The 26204-nt window shown below is 37.9% G+C and overlaps 1 protein-coding gene across 4 annotated transcripts; it reads left to right on the top strand.

Annotated features, from left to right (window-relative positions):
- Positions 1 to 356: 356 nt before the first annotated feature.
- On the top strand, positions 357 to 25720 carry LOC129546098 (uncharacterized). 4 transcript variants are annotated; one of them, XM_055410888.2, is made up of 5 exons: positions 357 to 555; positions 6721 to 6803; positions 10803 to 10911; positions 11998 to 12096; positions 21390 to 25720. In XM_055410888.2, the coding sequence occupies exons 2-5, from the start codon at positions 6795 to 6797 to the stop codon at positions 22433 to 22435; spliced, it is 1263 nt and encodes a 420-aa protein (XP_055266863.1). In that variant the 5' UTR covers positions 357 to 555; positions 6721 to 6794; the 3' UTR covers positions 22436 to 25720. The 4 variants fall into 4 exon arrangements, with proteins under 4 accessions (XP_055266863.1, XP_055266862.1, XP_055266861.1 ...); XM_055410887.2 differs by having other exon boundaries at positions 10803 to 10929; positions 12001 to 12096; XM_055410886.2 differs by having other exon boundaries at positions 10803 to 10929.
- Positions 25721 to 26204: the final 484 nt, after the last annotated feature.

The following is a 26204-nucleotide window of genomic DNA, read 5'->3' as shown; positions in this document are numbered from 1 at the left end:
AGCTGTAAAAACGACAGGAATTAGTATCTGTGCATTTTGAGTGGAATGACCCTTGTAGGGAAGGGAGAGTTTATTTGGATTATGAACCCACCTTCCAGATCTTCCACTCATGGCCCTCAGGGTCATATTACTGATTTAATTGTGCAAACCTCTCACAAGCAAGCTTGAAGCCTGGGAAAAGAAAAGCCCATCAGTCCACTGCTCCCTGTTCTCTGATCGGGTCCCATTCGGACACGCCTCCTCTCGGCCCCTTGACCCGCTGGACACGCCCCCACCTCACGTCCCGCCTCCCGTCTTTGAGAAGTATGCGCTGCGCAGGCGCAGTCCGGCGGTCACTCCCAGAAGTCTCCCGGCCCCACCCGGCGGCTACTTTGCTTTTGGAGTTTTAGGACGTGGAGTCTCACGTCCCACAGACGATCAGGTGACTTAGGCCTCTGGTTCTTTTTCCGTATCCCTTGTTGCAAACTGCGCGTGAGTGGCACCGTCTGAGGAGGAATCCAGCGTGGGTCGCCGCGGAGACGACTGTGCAAACTTAGCCAGAGCCCGCGAGGGACGGTGAGTGGCAGTGGGAGTGGGGTTGCTAGAGGCGCTCAAAGCGTGGACCGCCCGAGCGCCGCCACGCGAGGCCGCCCGTCCCCTCGGGGCTGTGAACGCTTCAGCAGCGGGGTTGGGGCGGCGCTGGTTTTATCTCTCTTTTAGGGTGAGTGCGATTGTGAGACTGAGAGAGATGTGAGTTCGTTTTGTGTGACTGAGACACCGAGTGAGTGTCCTTTCTGTGAACGTGGATTACACCGAGCTCTTTGTCCCCGCCGCTGCTTCCAGGCTTCTCTCAAACATGTATGTATCCCAAAGAATGTGGACGCTGTTGGGAAATCTGTTTTTGAGTCCTGCAAGACACCTTCCAGCAAGAAAGTATCTACCGGCTGCTGAGATCGGAATTTTAAAATCAAGAATTGTCTCTGAGGTCAGGGTTCTGAGAGAGGCCACTTTGTAGCAAGGGGCCTGAGAGTCTGTCCTGGTCGCTGCTCACCCTAAATTGTAAATTCCCCCATTTCTCTTCTTGCCGTCCAGAACTTTAAATAGCCTCCAGCACACTATGTGGCTGCCAAAAGTTGTATTAATAATTAAATAATGCCCAGCTGTCAAAAGGCTGTTATTAAAAAAAAAATAAAGAACTGCTCCTGAGACAGGTTCCTACCCCGGTCCTTCCTCGGATTACCCTTCCTGTTCTCTAGGGCTCATTTATACATTTGAGTATGAAAGCATTTCTTGAGCTCAGATGGCAGAAACCTGCTGTGAGCCTTGATACAGATTCCACAGTCCTACTTAATTCTGGTTTTATGTATGAGATAAATGTACGGATTTAGTAGCTTTGAAGGATGGAACACAGTAAATGCTCAACATTGTCTTTATTGTGGTGTCATTCACCCTTCAGATTTCTATAAATCAATGACGAAAATATGAAGTTAACGTGATGAGTGCTTCTATTTCAAAGGGCTACTGCTGCTGCTGCTAAGTCGCTTCAGTCGTGTCCGACTCTGTGCGACCCCATAGACGGCAGCCCACCAGGCTCCCCCGTCCCTGGGATTCTCCAGGCAAGAACACTGAAGTGGGTTGCCATTTCCTTCTCCAATGCATGAAAGTGAAAAGTGAAAGTGAAGTCGCTCAGTTGTGTCCGACTCTTCCAGACCCCATGGACTGCAGCCCACCAGGCTCCTCTGTCCATGGGATTTTCCAAGCAAGAGTACTGGAGTGGGGTGCCATCGCCTTCTCCATATCAAAGGGCTGCTGCTGCTGCTAAGTCAATTCAGTCGTGTCCGACTCTGTGCGACCCCATAGACGGCAGCACACTATCAAAGGTTTCAGTTCAGTTCAGTCGCTCAGTCGTGTCCGACTCTTTGCGACCCCATGAATCACAGCACGCCAGGCCTCCCTGTCCATCACCAACTCCCGGAGTTCACTCAAACTCATGTCCATCGAGTCGATGCCATACAGCCATCTCATCCTCTGTCGTCCCCTTCTCCTCCTGCCCCCATTCCCTCCCAGCATCAGAGTCTTTTCCAGTGAGTCAACTCGTCTCATGAGGTGGCCAAAGTATTGGAGCTTCAGCATCAGTCCTTCCAATGAACGATCAGGGCTGATCTCCTTTAGAATGGACTGGTTGGATCTCCTTGCAGTCCAAGGGATTCTCAAAAGTCTTCTCCAACACCACAATTCAAAAGCATCAATTCTTCGGCGATCAACTTTCTTCACAGTCCAACTCTCACATCCATATATGACCACTGGAAAAACCATAGACTTGACTAGACGGACCTTGGTTGGCAAAGTAATGTCTGCTTTTTAATATGCTGTCTAGGTTGGTCATAACTTTCCTTCCAGGGAGCAAGCGTCTTTTAATTTCATGGCTGCAATCAGCATCCGCAGTGATTTTGGAGCCCCCAAAAAATAAAGTCTGACACTGTTTTCACTGTTTCCCCATCTGTTTCCTATGAAGTGATGGGGCCAGATGCCATGATCTTAGTTTTCTGAATGTTGAGCTTCAAGCCAGGAGCTAATTTTCCAGAGTGTTCTGATCCAGGGGTCCTTTGTGTTTGCGGGCTTACAAGGGACCACAAACTTTTTTTTTTTTTATTGGAGGCAAATTACTTTACATTAATATATTGGTTGGTTTTGCCATACATTGACACGAATCTAATTGTCTAGAATTACTGCATATATTTGTAAAAATGCATTTTTCAAAGGTGTGCATAACCTTAAAAGATTAGACTTGGGTAACTGATCTTCAATGAAAGATTTTTACACTTTAGAATGATTTTTTGCAAAATTAATGAATATACCAATGGAATGGTTAAGAAAATCACAGGACATCCATGAGTTAAAATATTATATAGATAATAAAATTCCTGTTCATAAGAATTAGTCATTACAAGAAAAAAAATGGCTATGATCTAATGTCGAGCAATCTTAATATATTGTAGTTATAAAACAGTAGTCAAGAAAATTTGAAAGCAGCAGCTCATTTTAAAAAGAGAATTTTATAAAAACTTTTGCAAGGATTGTAGACAAAGTGATAGTTTAACTGGTTTTTCAGAGAAGAATCAAAGTGTTCAGCTACATTTACTGAGCATTTTCTGTGTACCCAGAACTTTTCTATCTACTTGGTATACATGTTCACATTAATTTGTGAAGGCAGTTTCCCTTTCCGTTGATGTTAGAGTGTTTATGGTGAAATGTCTCTAATTGTCATCAGTGCAATACAGCTAAAGGGTATTCAGGAAGTGAATATACTTAAGTGGTATTTTAATCATGTTGAGTTTTTCATTGTAGATCTGATATTAACAAATCTTTTTAATAAGGAAAATATAGCCTCCTTCCAAAGTCATGTCTATAAATATTTTAATACTTTGAAATATCTTTATATTTTATTTATGATGATGGAATACAGGTTTACTGCCAAAAAGTAAGCCTGTGTTCGTTTCCTTAAGTAATTTATTGAGAAGAAAGCAAGGATAACCCATAATCTCCCTAGAGATAATCACTTTAACATTTTGGTGTATATATATATATTTTTTTTTAATTCCATTTTTGTGTGGTTTTGTTTTGGCAGAATAAAATTGATCAAGTAAAGGAGACAAAAGAGTCCAACTCATAGTTCAAAAAATCTAATCTAATCCATTAATAGATTACTTTATACCCTGTATGTGTAAGGAGAAGAGGGAAGGGCAGAGAATCTTGTGTGAAAAGCATTACAAACAGTTATGCCTTTTATTTATTACAAATGTTATTTGAAACAATTACCAGGGCACTGTATTACTAAGGGAGACATCTTTTCATAGTTAATAACTTAGAAGTTTGAGCTTACTTTCTGAAAAAAATAACACTAATCTCTAATTTCCAGGTGTCTTGCAAGTACAAGCATTTTCACAAACATAGTTGTTTTGCTAGAAAATGAAGGTAGTATTTATAAACATTTATGTAAATATGTGAAGGATAAAATTGATTTTCCAGTTGTATTCTCAATTTTATCATACTATTCTTTGAACTGGTTTATGATTCTGAAAAGTTTTTCTTACTCTCTATAGCTGCTGGGGACTGAGGAAAGGCATAGTTGCTCTTTTCTTGTCTAATAATCTCTCTTTTTTAAAATAATGATTTTATAAAGCAGAAATCTATTTTCTCAAATGTAGCTCCTAGAATTTTATTAAATATTAGAATTATAAGAAAGAGGAAGCTCAAGAAGCACAAGTTTTAATAAAACCAGGAAGCATCAGAATTAACTTGTTTTTATAATGAAAGATTAAGGAATATGGAATGATTTTCTTCTTCAGTAATGGTAGAAAATTTACATTAGTCATCGTGATGTACAGTTTAGTGTGTATATGGATTATTTTGCCTAGTCTTCAAAATAGTTATATGTGATTTTTTTTGTCCTTACTTTGCTGATGAGGAAATTGGCATTGAAATGTTTTTCTAAATTTCAGTGGGATGCTACCTCCTAAATTATGCATGCCTTCTTCACTGAGCAATTCTTTTAATATTGTTTTCCATCAATTATATGGTTTAATATCATCCTTATTAAGAATAGCATGGCATATACATCACAATATAGCAGACTATAATATATTTAACCTGTTTGCTTGCAGTGAGATTTTCATGTTTTTAATTGTGGATCATCAAAAATTATTCTCTGATGAACATCCTTGTATATATACTTTGTAAATTTATATAGTTATTTCCTTTAAAATTTTTTGAAGTGTTATTTTGTAGTAAAAAAATCATACATCTTTTAATTGTTTAAAATATACCACGAATGGAAAGTATAATATTTGAGGTAATGCAATTACTAAGAAGACATAATTGCTTCCTTCAGAGTATTTATAATCTGTGAAGGAATTTGAAATGTGAATAGGAATAGGGCTTCCCTGGTGATTCAGTGATTAAGACTCCACCTGGCAACGCAGGAGACAGGTTCAATCCCTGGTCCAGGAAGATTCCCACATGCCTCGGAGCAACTAAGTCAGTGTGCCACAACTACTGAGCCTGTGCTCTTGGGCCTCGCAAGCCACAGCTACTGAAGCCCGTGCACCCTAGAGCCCATGCTCCACAACAGGAGAAGCCATTGCAATGAGAATTCCCGCACACCGCAACTAGAGAGTAGCCCCTGCTTGCTGCAACTAGAGAAAAGCCAGTGCCACAGCGAAGACTCAGCATAGCCAAAAACAAATAAATAAATTTTAAAAAATTAAAAAACAATCTGAATAGGGATAATTATAAGGTAATACGTGATAAAGGCCACTGGTGAGAGTTAAGTGACCTGCCTAAAGGAGATATCTGGGTGACTGTAGAGACAGTAAGAATATAAACAAGTAATACTGAGCACATGGGATCTGTATGGCAATATAAGTGGATATTTTTACTATGACCTTTATATTTTGTAGACTTCATTCTAGTATGAGATGTATAGCAAAATTATAGGTAAAGTAATTCACCAGCTTTCTGGAGGGTGTCATGACAAAACTGACTGGTTCAGAAACAAAAATTTTTCTGTCAAAAAGATCTGAAATAAAGATGCATTGAGACTGTCATCACTTCACAAAAGAGATTACTCAGGGACTGTTCCCAAGGTTTTTGTAGCCAAAATTCCAGCATAACTGAGAAAAAAGTATAAAATGAGATATTAGGATCCAAAGGAAACAAAAGCCATTTAGTAAAATAATGTGACTTTAAAGAACAAAGAACTTTTAGGAAGTCTTCACCTTAAGTTAAAAATCTTTCAAATTCGTATGTCAGTTGTTATAATGATTATGAAGTAATAAGCTTTAAAAAAAAAAACCAAAATCTAAGCAAAAAAGAGATTGCTCATGTCAAATTCTGATCATGGCAAAGGTGTATTTTATGTCTTCAGTAGTCTTATTTGATTGTTTCATGTATGGACTAAAAACACTTGAATACACAGTGATTCATTTCTAAAGACATCCCCACAAAAACAAACAATGCAAAACATAACCAAAAATATAAGAGCTCTTAGTATGTAGACATACAAATTTCTAGACATTTCTATCTTCTGTTATATGATTATCTGTCATTCTTTTCTCTGTATTGACTAATATGCTGCTATATTTTATAAATAGAAATATATTAGTTAACTTGACTTTTCTATTGATATAAATGAAACATTTTCCACTTTGTTAAATATTCTTCCCAATTTAACATTTAATGACTACTTTGTATTCTAGTATATTGTTGGTCTGTCATGTATTTAACTAATAAGCTTTGCTGGACTTAGAATGCTGAACATTTCTTGTCCATCTCTAATATTTTGATCAACTGCAACCATTTTCAAGGCCACAAAAGAGATTTTAATTTGGATTACATAGCCTCTTTTCTGTCTTGAAGTTCGCAATGGAAAGAGGAAGATCTGCTCAAAGCAGAACACAGCTGCCCAATCTCAGGTTCATATCAATCTGATCACAATGGTACATTGGTCAGAAAATTTTCTACTGAAGTATCTGGGCCTGGGTTTCAATGCAGAAATGACTCTGCAGCTGAGGCCTTTGGGAAATGAGTGAGGAATGCATTTGTCCAGAATCCTAACTTACCCAAGTTGTATGTGATGGGAAGTGATTAGGAATCTGGAATGGAAGAGCAAAAATGGTGATATTAACTGATGCCCAGTGTGGAAACTCTAAAGCACATCTGAAAGTCTTTCTCTTCTCCCAGGCCTGGGTTTTCTGGACTCTGCTTTTCTGATAGAGAAGCCCAGAGGACTGATCAGCTCTTACAGGTCTAAGACCATGGCCCATGTAAGTTAATATTTCTCTTCTTGTTGAAATATGTGTGTGTTTTTTAGGTCATGTAAGCATTTTCATTAATTTTCCTGAAGTTTCCTAAGAGAAAGTTTGCTCAAATAACCTGTTTCCTAAAAAATAAATAAATAAATAACCTGTTTCCTAACTACTGTTCCAGAGAAATATGAGGTCAGATTACCTAGCAGTCTCTGTTAGGCCCATTCGAAACTAGCATTCATATAATTATTTCCCGGATTATTCAGTATATTTTAAGTGCCCATTTTTCAGTTAAGGGCAGTGATGGAATACTGGGGCTTAAAGTTCTTTGAAGTAAAGATTTATGCTGTGCAGGTCAGATTTGTAGTTTGGAGATAGAGACAGTTCAGTCGCTCACTCGTGTCTGACTCTTTGTGACCCCATGGACTACAGCACACCAGGCCTCCCTGTCCATCACCAACTCCTGGAGCTTGCTCAAACTCATGTCCATCGAGTTGGTGATGCCATCCAACCATCTCATCCTCTGTTGCCCCTTCTCCTCCTGCCTTCAGTCTTTCCCAGCATGAGTCTTTTCCAGTGAGTCAGTTCTTCGCATCAGGTGGCCAGAGTATTGGAGTTTCAGCTTCAGCGTCACTCCTTCCAATGAATTTTCAGGACTGATTTCCTTTAGGAGATAGAGATAGTGGTTCTATTTAACTATCCATGATTAAGACTTTGATGTTTTCCACAGATGTGAGATTTCCAGGTAGATGCGGTGGAATTTATCATTCAATGACCTGAATCTTAATGTGTTATGAAATTCTTGCTTTCTGTGGATTAGGTTATGATTGGAGCATTTAACATGGCAGTCTTGGATTTGCTAGGAAAGCCATGAGACATAAATACTAAGGCTATTTTGTTGTTGAATGAGACATGCTACGTTTGTGTAACATCTGTATAATTGACCAGCCTTCTTCAGTATCATTTAAGTCAAATGAGTTATCTTTTACTGCATAATTAATTACACTGAAATTAATTTAATAAATTACTCTGTATCTTAAAGCCTCCGCCACCACCGCTAAGTCACTTTAGTCATGTCCGACTCTGTGTGACCCCATAGACAGAAGCCCACCAGGTTCCCCCGTCCCTGGGATTCTCCAGGCAAGAACACTGGAGTGGGTTGCCATTTCCTTCTCCATATCTTGAAGTAGCAGACATTTATCTCACAGTTTCAGTCAGTCAAATATTTGGATGTGACTTAGCTTGACTCTTCTGCTCTGGGCCTCTTATAGGGTTATCAATGTGTTGGTCAGGTTTGCAGTCATTTTAAAGCCCAACTTTGAGTGGATCTGCATCCAAGCTCACTGAAGTGGTTGTCGACTTGATGCAGTTCTCATGGCTGTTGGCTTGAGGGCCTCACTTCCTCAGTAGCTGCTGACTGGCAGCTGTTCTTGGTTTATTGTTATGTGGGCCTCTCCTTAGAGCAGCTCACAACATGGTAGCTGGCTTCCACAGAGTGAGTAAGTGAGACTGCAAGAGAGAATAAGCAATGTGGAAATCGCAGTTTTTTATAAGCTAGTGTTGAACATGACATTCCATCACTTTTCTATATTCTATTCTATCAGAAATAATTCTCTCACTGGGTTCAGCTCTCATTCAAAGGGAGAGGATTACATGAGGACATAAATTCCAGGAAATGGAGATCATTGGTAATCAATAAAGTTACCTGCCACACTCAGAATAAGGAAAACGTTCAGTGAGAAATGGTAGATGACAACAACAATGCATATCATTATATGTAGTTGGTGAAAACAGGACCTTAGAATTGTGGAAAACTTTCTAAATGCTGTGTATCTAATTGTGTAAATGATTAAATCTGATTTACTTATAAAATACAGTGTCATATACCAAAATAATACATGGATTTATTGAACAATAAATGAAGTCAGTTCAGTCGCTCAGTCATGTCCGACTCTCTGCGACCCCATGAACCACAGCACGCCAGGCCTTCCTGTCCATCACCAACTCCCAGAGTTCACTCAAACTCATGTCCATCGAGTCGGTGATGCCATCCAGCCATCTCATTCTCTGTCGTCCCCGTCTCCTCCTGCCCCCAATCCTTCCCAGCAACAGACTCTTCCAGTGAGTCAACTCGTCGCATGAGGTGGCCAAAGTATTGGAGTTTCAGCTTTAGCATAAGTCCTTCCAATGAACACCCAGGATTGATCTCCTTTAGAATGGACTGGTTGGATTTTCAAATCCTGAAAGACGATGCTGTTAAAGTGCTGCAGTCAATATGCCAGCAAATCTGGAAAACTCAGCAGTGGCCATAGGACTGGAAAAGGTCACTTTTCATTCCAATCCCAAAGAAGGGCAATGCCAAAGAATGTTCAAACTACTGCAAAATTGCACTCATTTCACATGCTAGCAAAGTAGTGCTCAAAATCCTCCAATCTAGGCTTCAATAATATGTGAACCGAGAACTTCCAGATATACAGGCTGGATTTACAAAATGCAGAGGAACCACAGATCAAATTGCCATCCACTGGATCATAGAAAAAGCTAGAGAATCTAGAAAAACATCTATGTCTTCTTCATTGACAGCGCTAAAGATTTTGTATAGATTACAATAAACTGTGCAAAACTCTGAAAGAGATGGAAATACCAGACCACGTTACCTGCCTCCTGCAAAACCTATATGCAGGCCAAGAAGCAACAGTTAGGACTGGTTCGAAATTGGGAAAGGAGTATGACAAGACTGTATATTGTCACCCTGCTTACTTAACTTACATGCAGAGTACATCCTGTGAAATGCCAGGCTAGGTGAAGCACAAGATGGAATCAAGATTGCCAGGAGAAATACCAGTAACTTCAGATATGCAGATGATACCACCCTTATGGCAGAAAGTGAAGAAGAAATAAAGAGCCTCTTGATGAAGGGGAAAGAGGAGAGTGGAAAAGCTGGCTTAAAACTCAACATTCAAAAAAAAAGATTATGGCATCCAGTGCCATCACTTCATGGCAAATAGATGGAGGAACAATGGAAGCAGTGACAGACTTTATTTTTGTGGCCTGCAAAATCACTGTAGATGGTGACAACAGTCATGAAATTAAAAGATACTTGCTCTTTGGAAGAAAAGCAATGATAAACCTACACAGCATATTAAAAAGCAAAGACATTACTTTTCTGACAAATGTACATCTAATCAAAGCTGTGGTTTTCCAGTAGTCATGTGTGGATGTGAGAACTGGACAGTAAAAAAGGCTGAGTGACAAGGAATTGATAACCTTCAAACTGTGGTGCTGGTGAAGACTCTTGAGAGTCCCTTGGACTGCACGGAGATCAAACCCGTCAATCCTAAAGGAAATCAACCCTGAATATTAATTGGAAGGACTGATGCTGAAGCTGAAGTTCCAATACTTTGGCTACCTGATGCGAAGAGCTGACTCATTGGAAAAGACCCTCATGCTGGGAAAGACTGAAGGCAGAAGGAGAAGGGGGTGACAGAGGATGAGATGGTTGGATGGCATCACTGACTCAATGGATATAAGTTTGAGCAAACTCCGGGAGATAGTGAAGGACAGAGAAACCTGGCGTGCTGCAGTCCATGGGGTCACAAAGAGTTGGACATGACTGGACGACCTGAACAACAATGCTTAAAGGAAATCTTAATTTTATGAAACCCAGTTTTCTAAAATTTGAAGAAATATTTATTGAGAATTTTTGAGGCAGATACTATTTGAACATTATTCTTGTGTAGGCTTTTTAATTTAAGAGGGAAACATTATTATTTTGTCCATTTCCAAATGGTTCAGATATTTAGAAGTATCCGGAGTATGGAAGACATTTGACCTGTGTCAGCAGGCTTCTTAAAAAGTATGTATACGTTGTGTTTCAGTCTTGTTCCACATTCTAGATTGCCAGTCTACATGCTTTCATTTTCTCTTTTCCTGCAGAGAAGTCCATCAATTCCTCTGCTCCTACTTTCAACGTATTTTCTTTAATTTCTTCAGTGACACATGTATTTATGGTTTCAGGGATCGTTGACATTCAGTGATGTGGCTATAGGATTCTCTCAGCAGGAGTGGGAATGCCTGGACCCTGTTCAGAAGACTTTGTACCGGGATGTGATGATGGAGAACTATGGTAACTTGGTCTCATTGGGTATGTTCATCAGCCTCAAATAATTTAGGTTAATTTAGAATCTGCTCTGTAGGCTGTGTATTTTTTCCACTGTAATTTGCAGGGCTGCCTTTCAAAAAACTAATTAAATTTGTTTTTCCTCTTCCCCAAAAAGTAGCTAAGCTTTGTCAGGTTAGAAATGGCAGCACCATTAAATACCTTAATCTTCCCTATCCTTCAATCATACTTATATCTCCATGTGTTCTCTTTTTATATTTGCATCTCTTCCATAATGACCAAGCAGCTAAATTAGAAATTTGTGGCATATATTGTACAACATGGTCAAAGGATCCAAGTTTTTTTGTTCATTTGTGTTCCAGATTGCTCTAATACTTCATTTTATGATTTGAAACAGTTTTAGGGATATTAGCTTATCACAGGGCCCTGAATTGCTCTCAGAGCCTCCACAGTTTGTATGATAATGGGTTGGATAATTGGAATTTATTTAAAATTGTACCAAACGCAGTTCATTTCCTAAAACAAAAGTCTTCATCTGATTTGTTGTTGAAAGTTGTGATTGGTGAAAATTACATTCAAAATGGAATGAATATCTTATAGCTGTCTTTTCTTGTGTCCTCTAGTGATACTAGAGCATAAGAATAAAGTTAATAGTTAACATTTTGATTACTGTGTAGTAATCATTATTCTAGGTACATTATGTGATTTAACTTATTAAAATAACTTGAGTATTAACTGATTTAATTCCCCTAACAGTAGTATTATTCCCATTTTATAAAGGAGAATACTGAGGTGCAGTAGGTTTAAATGAATTGTTCAAGGTTATGCCAAACGCAGGAATTGATTCCAGGCTTCAGAGTATCTTTTTAACCACATTATGCTTGATTTCTAGAGTTAGAAGACATATGAGTTTGAATTTTAAACACAGCAAAACAAAAACTTTGCCTTACCAACTGATCTCTTGTTCTTTAATTCTCTCATTCTTCTCTAAAATAGTCAATATCATTATGATCTTTTATAATTGTAATTATAATTTTAATCTTGACATCGCAATTTATTTCTCCATCCTGTGGCATTTTTTTTTCTTTAAAGCAGGCCATTCCATTTCTAAGCCAAATGTAATTACCTTACTGGAGCAAGGAAAAGAGCCCTGGCTAGTTGTGAGAGAAGAAACAAGAAGTTGGTGTACAGGTAAGAGACAGTCAGGCAGAAGTCATTTGTGTAAGTGATAGCCCAGGCGGAATGCACTTGGTAAACATATCCCTGAAACATTAGTTGGAAAGCTCCCTTCTCAATGATGTGTGCTTCAGTCATGTCCAACTCTTTGCGACCCCGTGAACTGTAGCTCACCAGGATCCTATGTCCGTGGCATTTCCGAGCCAAGATTACTGGAGTGGGTTACCATATCCTTCTCCAGGGGATTTTCTTGCAGGCGGATTCTTTACCGACTAAGCCACCAGGGAAGCCCAGTAACTGCATGTTAAACAATTTTAGAAAGTTTACATTGCTCCATTCCACTTACTCCATATCCTTTTCAACACTTGATCTTGTCAGTCCCTTAACTTCTAGATACTATAGTTGGTATGTAATAGTATCTTAGTGGTTTTAATTTGCATTTCCATGATGACTAATGATCTTGAGTTTCTTTCTTTTACTGATCATTCGTATTTTTAGGAATATTTGTTCAAATCTTTACCCATTTGAAATCATTATTTTCTTACGCTTCAGGGATAACTTCTTTATTTTACAACAGAAGGAAGTTGTTTTGGAACATTAAAAACATTTTCCCCACAATCTTACCTATTTTATTAATATCTTAGAAGGAGTTTTAAAATTTTTATATATTCCAATTTATCAAATTCCTCTTTTATGATTTTTTTTGGGGGGTATACTATAAAAGAAATCTTTGCCTGCCCCAAGGTGGCAAAGCTTTTTCCCTATTTTTTCTTGACCTTTTTTAAGTTTTGCTTTTACATTTAGTTCTGTATTCGTTTTGAGTTAATTTTTTATGACAATGTGAGTAGGGTTCAGGATTAATGGTTTTCCTATGGATACAGTTATTCTAGCACCATTTTTTAAAAAAGGAATTTCCTTTCCCCTTTGGATTGCTTTGGCACCCTGTTGGGGTATATGTGTGTGTCTGTTTCTGGTCTCCATTGTGTTCTTCATGTTGGCATAGAAAGTGAGAATCTTGAGGTAGATTTTTTCATTTGTGACCTTTGTTGAATTGAGGTAGTTTTCTTTTGTTCCTAGTTTTCTGCTTTCTTTTTTGTTGTTGTTGTTTGTTTTTGCTATGAATGGGCGTTCAATTTTGTCAAATGCTTTATCTGAGTCTATTAAAATTTTTTTTCAAAACTTGACATTTCTTGTGTCCCCTCGTAATCCTTCCTCCTCTGTCTCCTTCCAACTTCCCTAGATAAGCACTGATCTACTTTCTACTTTCTATCACAATTGAGTTGATTGCATTTTCTATAGTTTTATATAAATATGATAGTGTGAAGTTTTTCATCTTCCTTTAGTCAGGGTAATTATGTTGAAGTTCATCATGTTGTTATTTGTATTTTACTGTTTTTATTGCTCAGTGCTATACCAGTATTTGATTATACCACAGTTTGTTTCTTCATTATTTGTTGATGGACATTTTTGGGTTTTAGCAATAACAAATTAAGATGCTGTAGACATTTGTTTACAAGTTTTTGAATGGACATATGCTTTCATTTCTTTAGGCTAAATACCAAGCAGTTGAATGCCTGGATTATGTGGGACATGTATGATTAAATGTGTAAGATTTAAGATTCAAATTTATTTTTGGCCATGCTGGGTCCTCGTTGAGGCTCAAGGGCTTTCTCCAGTTGCAGCAAGTGGGGGCTACTCTCTAGTTGCAGTGCGTGGCTTCTCATTGTGGTGGCTTCTCTTGTGGCAGAGCATGGGCTCTAGGGTGCGGGTTTCAGTAGTTGTGGCTCACAGGTTTAGTTGCCTGGTGGCATGTGGAATCTTCCTGGAGCAGGGATTGTACCTGCATCCCCTGCATTGGCAGGTGGATTCTTAACCACTGAACCACCAAGGAAGTCCAAGATTTTAAATTTAAATAAATAAGATTATAAGTTTAAATTTGTAAGAAACTTTTATAGAGTTTTTATACCATTTCACATATCCATCAACTCTAAGAGAAGGGTGGATCCTCCATATCTTATGAACAATTGGTATGATCAGTCTTTTTAATGTTGGCCTTTCAAATAAGTATATAGTGGCATTTTGTTGCAACTTAAATCTGATTCTCTGTAATGGCTAATGATATTGAGTATCTTATTTACTGTTTCTTTGGTGCAGTATCTTTTAAAATCTTTTCTCTGTTTTCTTATTGAATTTGTAAGTTACTTTTCATATTCTACATTAAAATATAGTCTTTTTTAATATCTTCTTTTTTATTGTGATTTTTCCTTTTATTCTTGTAGCAATAGGTTTTAGAGAACAGAAGTTTTTAACTTTCACAAACTTGAGTTTACCTGTTTATTCTTTATGAATCATGACTTTTGGTGTATCTAAGAATTCTCCTTGCTGTACTAGGGACTCTTAAGAGTCTTCATCAACACCACAGTTCAAAAGCATCAATTCTTCGGCACTCAAGCTTTCTTTACAGTCCAACTCTCACATCCATACATAACTACTGGAAAGACTATAGCTTTGACTAGACTGACCTTTGTTGGCAAAGTAATGTCTCTGCTTTTTAATATGCTGTCTGGGTTGGTCATAACTTTACTTCCAAGGAGCAAGCGTCTTTTAATTTCATGGCTGCAGTCACTATCTGTGGTGATTTGGGGGCCCCCCAAAATAAAGTCTGTCACTGTTTCCACTGTTTCTAAATAGATTTGCCATGAAGTGATGGGACCAGATGCCATGATCTTAGTTTTTTGAATGTTGAGTTTCAAGCCAACTTTTCACTCTCCTCTTTCACTTTCATCAAGAGGCTTTTTAGTTCTTCTTTGCTTTCTGCCATAAGTGTGGTGTCATCTGCATATCTGAGGTTATTGTTATTTCTCCCAGCAGTCTTGATTACAGCTTGTGCTTCCTCCAGTGCAGCATTTCTCATGATGTATTCTGCATATAAGTTAAATAAGCAGGGTGACAATATACAGCCTTGATGTACTCCTTTCCTGATTTGGAACCAGTCTGTTGTTCCATGTCCAGTTCTAACTGTTGCTTCTAGACCTGCATACAGATTTCTCAGGAGGCAGGTCAGGTGGTCTGGTATTCTAGCCAGTCCATCCTAAAGGAAATTGGTCCTGAATATTCATTGGAAGGACTGACGCTGAAGCTAAAACTTTGATACTTTGGCCACCTGATGTGAAGAACTGACTCGTTTGAAAAGACCCTGAAGCTGGGAAAGATTGAAGGCAGGAGGAGAAGGGGATGACAGAGGATGAGATAGTTGGATGGCATCACCGACTCAATGGACATGAGTTTGAGTAAACTCCGGGAGTTGGTGATGAACAGGGAGGCTTGGCATGCTGCAGTCCATGGGATCACAAAGAGTAGGACATGACTGAGTGACTGAATTGAAGAATTCTTTGCCTAGCCCAAGGTCACACATTTTTTTCCTGTTTTCTTCTAGAAGTTGCACAGTTTTATGTTTTAACATTCAGGTCTGTGATCTGTTTTTTATTTCATTTTTATTTATGAAAGTCTGGATTCTTTTTTCTTTTTCTTTTTTGGCATATGGCTATCCCAATTGTTCCTGCATCATTTCTTTCTTCACTATTGCCTTTGAAATGATGAAAGTAAAATTTTCACATATGTATGACTTGAAGCTCAACATTCAGAAAACGAAGATCATGGCATCTGATCCCATCACTTCATGGGAAATAGATGGGGAAGCAGTGGAAACAGTGTCAGACTTTATTTTTTTGGGCTCCAAAATCACTGCAGATGCTGATTGCAGCCAGGAAATTAAAAGACGCTTACTCCTTGGTAGGAAAGTTATGACCAACCTAGATAGCATATTGAAAAGCAGAGACATTACTTTGCCAACCAAGGTCCATCTAGTCAAGGTTATGGTTTTTCCCGTGGTCATGTATGGATGTGAGAGTTGGACTGTGAAGAAAGTTGATCACCGAAGAACTGATGCTTTTGAACTGTGGTGCTGGAGAAGACTCTTGAGAGTCCCTTGGACTGCAAGGAGATCCAACCAGTCCATTCTAAAGGGGATCAGTCCTGGGTGTTCATTGGAAGGACTGATGCTAAAGCTGAAACTCCAATACTTTGGCCACCTCATGCTACGAGTTGACTCACTGGAAAAGAGTCTGATGCTAGGAGGGATTGGGGGTGGGAGGAGATGGGGACGACAGAGAATGAGATGGCTGGATGGCATTACCGACTCGATGGACATGAGTTTGAGTGAACTTCGGGAGTTGGTGATGGACAGGGAGGCCTGGCGTGCTGTAATTCATGGGATCGCAAAGAGTCGGACACGACTGAGCGACTGAACTGAACTGAACTGATGGATCTATTTCTGATAATCTGTTCCATTGGTTATATGTCAGTTTGATGTGCCTTGCTGATTACTGTATCTTCATAAGTCTTATAATTAAGTAGTGTTATTTAGCCCTTGTGTTACAGTCTTTTCAAAGATTAACTATTCTAGATCCTTTGCATTTCCTTATAAGTTTTAGGATCAGCTTGTCAGTTTCATCATAGACAACAAAAATGTCTGCTAGAACTTTTTAATGAAATTACATTAAATCTATAAATCAATTCAACAATAATTATTGACATCTTAATAATACCGAGTTTTGCATCCTGTGAACATATCTCTCCATTTATTTATTTATATTTCTCAGCAGTGTTTTGTAGTTTATAGTCTCATGCATCTTTTTTGAGATATATCCCTCATGATATCCTATTTTTGATACTACTTGAAAATTTTTAAAATTTGAATTCCTGAGTGTTCTCTCATATTTATTGTACATATTGGTTGTATATGCTTCAGGCTTGCTAAACTCAGTTGTTATCTTCTAGTAGCTGTTTTGTAGATTACATTTGACTTTCTACATGTATGGTTAAGTAAACTTGATTAATGACATTGTTGCTTCTTAGCTTTTCTCCTGCATGCCTTTATTTATCTTCTTGACTTATTACACTGCCTGGAACTTCGAGTCCAGTATTGAATAGAAGTGCTGAGGGCATAACTTTATTTTTCCTGATCGTATATGGTAGGCATAATTCTCTCAACATTGGATATGATGTTAGCTATGGGGTTTTGGCAGATGATCTTTATTAGGATAAGTTCTTTTTTTCTAGTTTGCTGTAATTTTTTTTTTAGATTTTCTTTAATGTGAACTATTTTTTTAAAGTCTTTATTGAATTTGTTGCAATATTGTTTCTGTTATTTATGTTACGGTTTTTTGGGTGCAAAACATGTAGGATCTTAGCTTCCAGACCAGGGGTTGAACCCACACTCCCTGCATTGGAAGGCAAATTCTTAACCATTGGATCACCAAGAAAGTCCCTGCTGTGAGTTTTTATGAGGGACAGATTTGACTTTTATTAAATGCTTTAACAAAATTTTTTTAGACATGATCCATGTGGGGTTTTATAGTTAATTATATTGATGGAATTTTCAAATATTGAACCAGTCTTGTATTCCTGAGATTGATCATTGATATGGTCTGAATGTTGCTATACCCCAGTATGCACATGTTGAAATCCTAACCCCCAAAGATAATGGCATTTGGAGGAAAAGCCCTTGGGATTTGCTTAGGGAATGAAGGTAGAGCCTTCATGAGTAGAATTAGTGTTCTTATTAAGAGTTCCCACACAGATTCCTAACGCGTTACACTGTATGAGAATGCATTGAGAGGGTACTGGCTATGAACTAGGAAGAAGGCCTTTCCCAGAATATGATCATAGTGGTCCCTTGATCTTGGACTTCTCAGCCTTTGGAACTGTGAGAAATAAATTTCTGTGTTTATGAGCTACCCGGGTATTTTTTGTTACAGTAGCCCAGATGGACTAAGACAGGCATAATGTATTATCTTTTTTATATGTTGATCAATTCTGTTAAGATAGTGTTTAGTATTTTGCATATATGTTTACAAAGACTTCCCAGATGGCTCAGTGATAATCCACCTGCCAAGCAGGACCTGCCAAGCAGATTCTATCCCTTGGTCAGGAAGATTCCTTGGGGAAGGAAATGGCAACCCACTCCGTTATTCTTGCCAGGTAATTCCATGGACAGTGGAGCCTGGCAGGCTACAGTCCATAGGGTCACAGAGTTGGACATGACTGATTTATACTGTGTAATTTTCACTTCTTACAATGTTTTTCTCCTGTTTGGTATCAGAGTAACTAGCTACATAGAGTGATTCACTCCTCAGTTTTCTGAAAGAGTTTGTTTAGAATTGGTAGTACTTCTTCACTAAGTATTTGAAACAGTTCACCAGTGAAATCACTTGTGCTTGTAATTTTCTTCATGGAGAGGTTTTCAAATTGTTTTGTAGGTATAGTGTTGCCACACTGATTTATATCCTCATGCACATGTCATTGTTGGTAAGGGTGAATGTTGTACTGATCCATACCCAAATGGGCTTCCCTGATAGCTCAGCTGGTAAAGAATCCGCCTGCAATGCAGGAGATCCAGGTTCGATCCCTGGGTTGGGAAGATCCCTTGGAGAAGGGAAAGGCTACCCACTCCAGGATTCTGGCCTGGAGAATTCCATGGACTGTATATAGTCCATGGGGTCACAACGAGTCAGACACAACTGCGTGCCTTTTACTTTCACATACCCAAATACCAAATTAAGAAATCTCCTTTTCTGGCTATTTTTGTCCCAGCATTCCCCCCTTGCTTTCTAGTTTGGCAGTGCTCCCTCTCATTGTTCTTATAGCCAGAAATATTGTGGAGTTTTTGTTGGAAGTTTTGTAGCCCATGCTTACCCCACAATAACTGGGACCTACCCTTGAAACACGGACATGAGAGTGAGTTAAGCAAGAAACTCAGCTCAGTCTCAGCTGCTTTGTAAAGTCTGACTCCTTTCCAAAGCCCTCCTGATTTATTTACAGCCTTAATGTAGTTAATTTTTATGTTTTGTCAAGTGTTAATTGTTGAGAAAGGGGGCAGGCCATAGGAACTTCATGCCGCCATACTGGTACTAGAACTTCTTCAATTAGAGTTATTTAATGATGTGAAACAATTTTTTTCTCTTGTATCACTGCTGATTCATTGCTTTTTATTGCATGGTTTTTACCTGTCACAATCATTTTTATGCCACTATTTTTTAAATTTTTTGGCCAGGTTAAACTTTCTAAGCCTTTGAATTCTTCCTCTCTTTTTCGCATAAGAGCCTAAATTTTCCCTATGTCCAGCTATGCTGTATCCATTTTTTTAGATCTAGATTTTGAGAAATTACAATATAGTTGTTAAAATATGTTTATTACTTTTTTTTTTTTCTGGCAGCTTTTTTTCTGTTTCTTCTGTAGCATCTGATTGGTTTAAGCTTTCTCTTCTGTGGTCAGTTTTGATAAATTTTCCTAGAAAGTAATCCATACTTTCAAAAGTAGTCATGTAGTATAATTCATACAAATTATACCTTACAGTTTAAATAAATTCCTGTTTCTTTTAATTCCTCTGGTGGTTCTTGTTTTCTTCATATTATTATTTGTTTTTAATTGTCTTTTTTAATTGATTTATGTGACACTTCTTATAATGATATTTTTAAAGCACCAGCTCTTTATTTGTTAATGCTACTGTTTTCTAACTCATTATGTTCTACTTTTATCTTTATTTTACTGCCTCCCTCTACTTTGTTGTTTATTTTTTACATATTAGGCTTTGGGTCTCAAATCACTTTTTTGTAGAGATAATTATTTTAGGTTTTGAGTTCTCTGCCTGGTGAAACAATGCCCAAGATTCAGATATGGGCTTGTTTTCTGTGTGGTCCACTTACTAGAATTCTTTTATTTTAGTTTTTTCTTCCTGTAGTCATCTAGCATTTTTGGAGAAGGCATTTTCATTTCCATGTGAAACCGCTTTTGGTTTCTAGTATTTATTAATTTCCATTGTTATCAACTTTGAAGCATGTTGTTAATATTCTTTTAATTTTTATATACATATCACAACATACACTAGTTACAACTAGTAACTCATAGCCTCCTCATTAAACATTTTGTATTTTCATCAAGATACTTCATAGAGACTTTAATCATTCAGCCCCCAACTGCTAATTGTTTTTCACATAATTCTTGGTGTTTTTCTAGACTCTTTTGTATAATTCAAGTTCCCTCTTTTGCCCAAAGTTCCTAAATGTTCAAAATACTACATGACTTGTATGTATACCTGGTATATATCTGAGAACTGATTGACAAACTTTTCTGGGGATGAGCAGAATGGTTGATGATGTGATGTTTAGTCACTAAGTTGTGTCCAACTCTTGTGACCGCGTGGATGGTAACCTGCCAGGCTCTTCTGTTCCTGGGATTTCCCAGGCAAGAATACTGGAATGGGTTGCTATTTCCATTTCCAGAAGATCTTCCCAAACAAGGGATTGAATCCATGTCTCCTGCATTGGTAGGCAGATACTTTACCATCAGAGTAAAGGCTTGACCAGAATGGTTGGCCTTGGTTAAAAAGGAAAGCTAGAGAGGACCTGAGAAAAGCTATGAAGGAATGAATGAGATTGAACATCTATAAGGATGATAAATAATAAAGTGTCAGGGGAGGAGTAACTCAGCAAAGACCCTCAGTATCTTAATTTATTATGAAGAATAAATAAAAGCACATGTGACTCTGCACAGAGGGAAAGTGTCACAGTGGTGAAAATGCATATTTTTAGTGGAATTGTAATTGAAGACTCATCAGGTATAAATAATTGCTTTTTGAAATTTTATATATGTACATGTTTATATTGTAGATGGAAATAGTATTTAGAGATGGCTGATACTGGCTCTCTGGGGACAAGATTTTGCATATCATCCTAAGTCTAGTTTCAGTTATGTTACACTGATAGCTTGAAATTGCCTGTGGTGAGACTGTTTACACCATAGACATTGGCAAACACTATAAATCAGGGCTGGATGTGTTCTGTGTGTGTCTTTGTAGAGCTGGTTGTTAAACATTTACCAGCACTGTACTGCATAAACTTACTTTTTCTGAAAGTGAAGTGAAGTCGCTCAGTTGTGTCGGACGCTTTGCGACCCCATGGACTGTAGCCCACCAGGCTCCTCCGTCCATGGTATTCTCCAGGCAAGAATACTGGAGTGGGTTGCCATTTCCTTCTCCAGGGGATCTTCCCGACCCAGGGATCGAACCTAGGTCTCCTGCATTGCAGGCAGACGCTGTAACCTCTGAGCCACCAGGGAAGCCAATTTTCAAGTTTTATAACTGTATTTTAGAGTTCTTTAAAAAATCTCTATTGGTGAAGTTTTCAGTTTTTCTCTTAATTCTATAAAATGTTTTGTGGTCAAAGGAACTTTTTTCTTATTTGTTTTAGATTTGGACTCAAGATATGAAATAACCAGCAATGGAAAAGCATACATTTATAAAAAACGTTCATCTCTTACTCTACATCACAGAATTGATAATGGAGAGAAACCATATGAATGTAAGGAATGTGGGAAGGCCTTTAGTCGTCATACAGACCTAAAAGTACATCAAGTAATTCATACTGGTGAGAAACCGTATGAATGTAAGGAATGTGGGAAGGCCTTTAGTCGCCCTACAGACTTAAAAGTACATCAGGTGATTCATACTGGTGAGAAACCGTATGAATGTAAGGAATGTGGGAAGGCTTTTAGTCGTCTTACAGACTTTAAAGTACATAAGAGAATTCATACTGGTGAGAAACCCTATGAATGTGAACAGTGTGGGAAGGCTTTTAGTCGTGCCTCCAACCTTGCTCAACATGCCAGAGTTCATACTGGTGAGAAATCCTATGAATGTAAGGAATGTGGGAAGGCCTTTAGTGATGTTGGAACACTTAAAATACATCAGAGAATTCATACTGGTGAGAAACCGTATGAATGTAAGGAATGTGGGAAGGCCTTTAGTCAAGCCTCAAACCTCATACAACACGACAGGATTCATACTGGTGAAAAACCCTATGAATGTAAAGACTGCGGGAAGGCCTTTAGTCATGCTTCACATCTTGTTAGACATGAGAGAATTCATACTGGGAAGAAACCCTATGAATGTAAGGAGTGTGGGAAGGCTTTTAGGAGTAGCCATCAACTTACTATACACCACAGATTTCATACTGGTGAGAAACCGTATGAATGTGAGGCATGCGGGAGGGCCTTTAGTGTGTATGGACGACTTACTCGACATCAGAGTATTCACAGTGGTGAGAGACCTTTTGAATGTAACAAATGTGGGAAGTGCTTTAGGCTCAGTTCAAGCCTTAAAGTACACCAGAGTATTCATACTGGTGAAAAACCCTTTGAATGCCACAAATGTGGGAAGTCCTTTAGGCTTAGTTCAATGCTTAAGGTACATCACAGAATTCACACTGGAGAGAGACTTTGTGGAATATATGTATAGTAGACAGTGGAATTATACAACTTGTAATGAAGAGAATATGAGAAGGATTTTATATGGTTCATTTCTTATAAGGCATCAAATAATTTAGGAACTCCTTGGAATTCAAGCAATGTTTGAAGTTTTTCAGTTAACCCAAATACTGTTCACCTCCAGAGAATTTATATTGTACTTTATATTAACAAGTCTTTTATGGCATTCCCCTTTTGTTACTATTCACTGAGTGACCAACTCTTTGGCCAAGGTTGCAAAGCAGATAAGCGCCTCCAGTTCCCTGGTTGGGGAATTAAGATCCAGCAAGCCATGCAGCATGGCCAAAAAAAGAAAAATAAAAACCTCCCAACAAAGAAAAGTCCTGGTCCTGGTGGCTTCACTGGTGAATTTAAACAAGAACTAATACCAGTCTTTCTCAGACTTTTCAAAAAAGTTGAAGAGAAGGGAATACTTCCTGATTCTGTGAGACCAACACAACCCTGTTAACAAAACTACTAAAAAACCACTACAGTAAACTACAGAATAATGTCTCTCATGATCATTTATTCAAAAATCCTCAACAAAGTACTGCTGCTAAGTCGCTTCAGTCGTGTCCGACTCTGTGCGACCCCATAGACGGCAGCCGACCAGGCTCCACCGTCCCTGGGATTCTCCAGGCAAGAACACTGGAGTGGGTTGCCATTTCCTTCTTCAATGTGTGAAAGTGTAAAGTGAAAGTGAAGTCGCTCAGTCGTGTCCGACTAGTAGCGACCCCACGGACTGCAGCCCACCAGGCTCCTCTGTCCATGCGATTTTCTAGGCAAGAGTACTGGAGTGGCTTGCCATTGCCTTCTCCACAACAAAGTACTAGCAAACAGAATTCTGCAGCATATTAAAAGGATTATACACAATCACCAAGTGGATTTATTCCTAGAATGTAAACATGGTTCATCATATGAAAGTTCACCAATGTAATATGGCACATCAGCAAAATGAAAGAAGAAAACATGATCATGTCAACCGATGCAGAAAAAGCATTTGACAAAATTCAACACCCCTTTATATAAAAACGCTCAACAAAATAGGAATAGAAGAAAATCATCTCCATTGTAACAAAAGGTATATATGAAATTATCTCCACATAATAAAAGCTATATGAAAGACCAGTAGGAAGCATAGTTGATAAAAGACAAGATTTTTATCTAACATCAAGAAACAAGACAAGCATGTCTTCTTGTACCACTTCTATTCAACACAGCACTGAAAGGTCTCAGCAGATCATTATGCAAGAAAAACAAAGGCATCCAAATAGGAGAGGAAAAAGTAAAATGATCTCTGTTAATAGGTGGCATGATGTTATATGTGGAAAACCCTTAAGATTACAAAAGAAATCTGTTAAATTTGGTAAATGAACTCAGCATAGTTTCAGGATGCAAAGTCAACATGTAAAAATCAGTTGCATTTCTGTACATTAACAAAAAATAAAAGGAAATTTCAAAAATAAGTCCACTTATGATAGCATCAAAAATGATGAAATAGTGAAATTAACCAGGGAAGTAAAAGTACAATGAAAGCTACAAAATAAATTATAGAAGACATGAATAAATGGAGAAACATCCCATGTTCATAGATTAGAATGTTATTAAAATACCAGTGCTACCCAAAGCAATCTACAGATTCAAAGAAATCCAAATCAATATCCCAATGATGCTTTTTGCAGAAATGAAAAAACCCACCCTGAAATTCTAATGGAATCTCAAAAAGACCTCTAGTAGCGAAAACAATCTTGAAAAGAACAAATCTAGAGGACTCACATTTCCTGATTTCAAAACTTAACTGCGAAACTTTAGTGATCAAAACAGTGCGGTATTTGCATAAAGACAGACATATCCACAAGTGGAATAGAATAGAGAGCCCACAAGTAAACCCTTACATATATAGTCAAGTGATTTTGACAAGGCTGCTAAGACCATTCAATGAGGAAAGTACCTTTTTTCAACAGAGCTGGGAAAACTGGATGTCTACACTGAAAAGAACGAAGCTGGACCCTTACCTAATGTCATGTACAACAACTATCTCAAAATAGACTGAGGACCTAAACACAAGACTTAAAACAGAACCTTTAGAATGAAACAGGACAAAACCTTCATGACATTGGATTTGGCAATGTTTTCTTGGCTATGACATCAAAGACATGGGAAAAGAATTGGACTTGATGAAATTTAAAAAAAAATTTGTATCAAAAGGCAGTGTCCATTCAAACAATATCATTGAAACTAATGGAGTATCATTTTCAATAGGTTATTTTTGGAAATTACTTTTCTATAACTATGTATCTTTTTCATTAAATGAGAATGTGTAGATCATTGTCACCTGAAGGAAGAAAGAAAAAACAGACACTATCCACAGAGTGAAAAGGCAGTCCACAGAATGGGGGAAAATATTGCAAATTTGATAAACAATTATATCCAGAATTTAGAGAAACTTCTAAAACTCAACAACAATAAAAAAAAAATGGGTAAAAAACTTAAATAGACATTTCTCCAGAGAAGATATATGAATGGAGAATAAGCACATGAAAATATGCTTAACATCACTAATCGTTAAGGAAATACAAATCAAAACTACCATGAGGTGCCACCTGACATCTATTAAGATCACTACTATTGGGGGAAAAAAGAAAAACAGAAAAAGAACAGTGTTGGAAAGGATATAGAGAAATTGGAACCTATCTGCACTACTGGTGGGAATGTAAAATGGTACAACCCTTGTAGGAAACGTATGTAGTTTCCTCAAAAGGTTAAAAAGAGAAGTATGTGTGATCCCGCTGTGGGTATAATTGAGGTCAGGGTCTTTAAGAACTAGTTATATACTGTTCATAGCAGCATTGTTCCTCTAACATAGAGGAAATCCAAGAGTCAGTAAGCTAAATGTGGTATAGATATACAATGGGATATTCCTCAGCCTTTTAAAAGAAGGAAATTCAGTAATATGCTAAACAAAGATGAACTGTGAGGATATTTTGGTGAATGGAGAAAATTGTCACAAAAGGCAAATATTGGATGATTCCACTTAGCATGATCAAAAATCATCAAACTTGTAATGGTGATTGTCAGAGTGGGAAGAGTGGGGAATTATTGATTATGATTGATAAGTATAAAGTTTTAGTGTTAAAAAATGAAAAGTTATAGGGTTCAATGGTAGTTATGACTACATACAATGTCACTGAAATTGTATATTTTAAAATGGTTAAGATGGTAAATTTATGATACATGTATTTTTTAAAAATACAACAATAAAAATTCACAGACTGGATAGCTTTAATTTATCTTCTCATGGTTCTGGAGACAAGATGTTATCAAGTTTGGTTTCTTCTGAGGCCTCTCTCCTTCGCTCACAGATGACTGCCTTCTCACTGTGTCCTCATGTGGCCTTTTGTCTGTCTGTTGTCTCTCTGTATGTCCTAATCTTGTTGTAGTGACATTCGTAAGAGTGGATTAGGGCCCACCCAAATAGCCTTATTTTAATTACTTCTTTTAAACCTTATCTCCAAATACAGTCACATTTTAAGGTACTAGGGGTTAGGATTTCAATAGATCAATTTTGGGGAGGCACATAACACTGGTTCATAACACTGGTCAAACTGATAAAATGAGGTCTCAAGCATACAAAAAACATTTTAGGCAAGATATTCCAAGGGATATTCCAGTTATTCCCAGAAACTGCTCAAGATCAATCCCTTCTTAGAATGTGCAGGATTTGGGCAAACCAAGGCTGAGGTATTAACCCTTTACTACAA

This window comes from Moschus berezovskii, chromosome 22 (genome assembly GCF_049115385.1).
Source record: "Moschus berezovskii isolate FMDL1 chromosome 22, NW_MosBer_1.0, whole genome shotgun sequence".
NCBI lineage: Eukaryota > Metazoa > Chordata > Mammalia > Artiodactyla > Moschidae > Moschus > Moschus berezovskii.
Note: the sequence above shows the minus strand (reverse complement) of the source record. Positions and strands in the feature narration are given on the sequence as shown.

What these genes read in the sequence shown, in the direction of transcription:
- LOC129546098 (XM_055410885.2), top strand. Translation starts at nt 11,730, where the DNA reads ATGCCAAACGCAGGAATTGATTCCAGGCTTCAGAGTATCTTTTTAACC. An exon ending in AACAAGAAGTTGGTGTACAG is followed by an intron (nt 12,097 to 21,389) that starts GTAAGAGACAGT and finishes TATTTGTTTTAG; the next exon opens with ATTTGGACTCAAGATATGAA.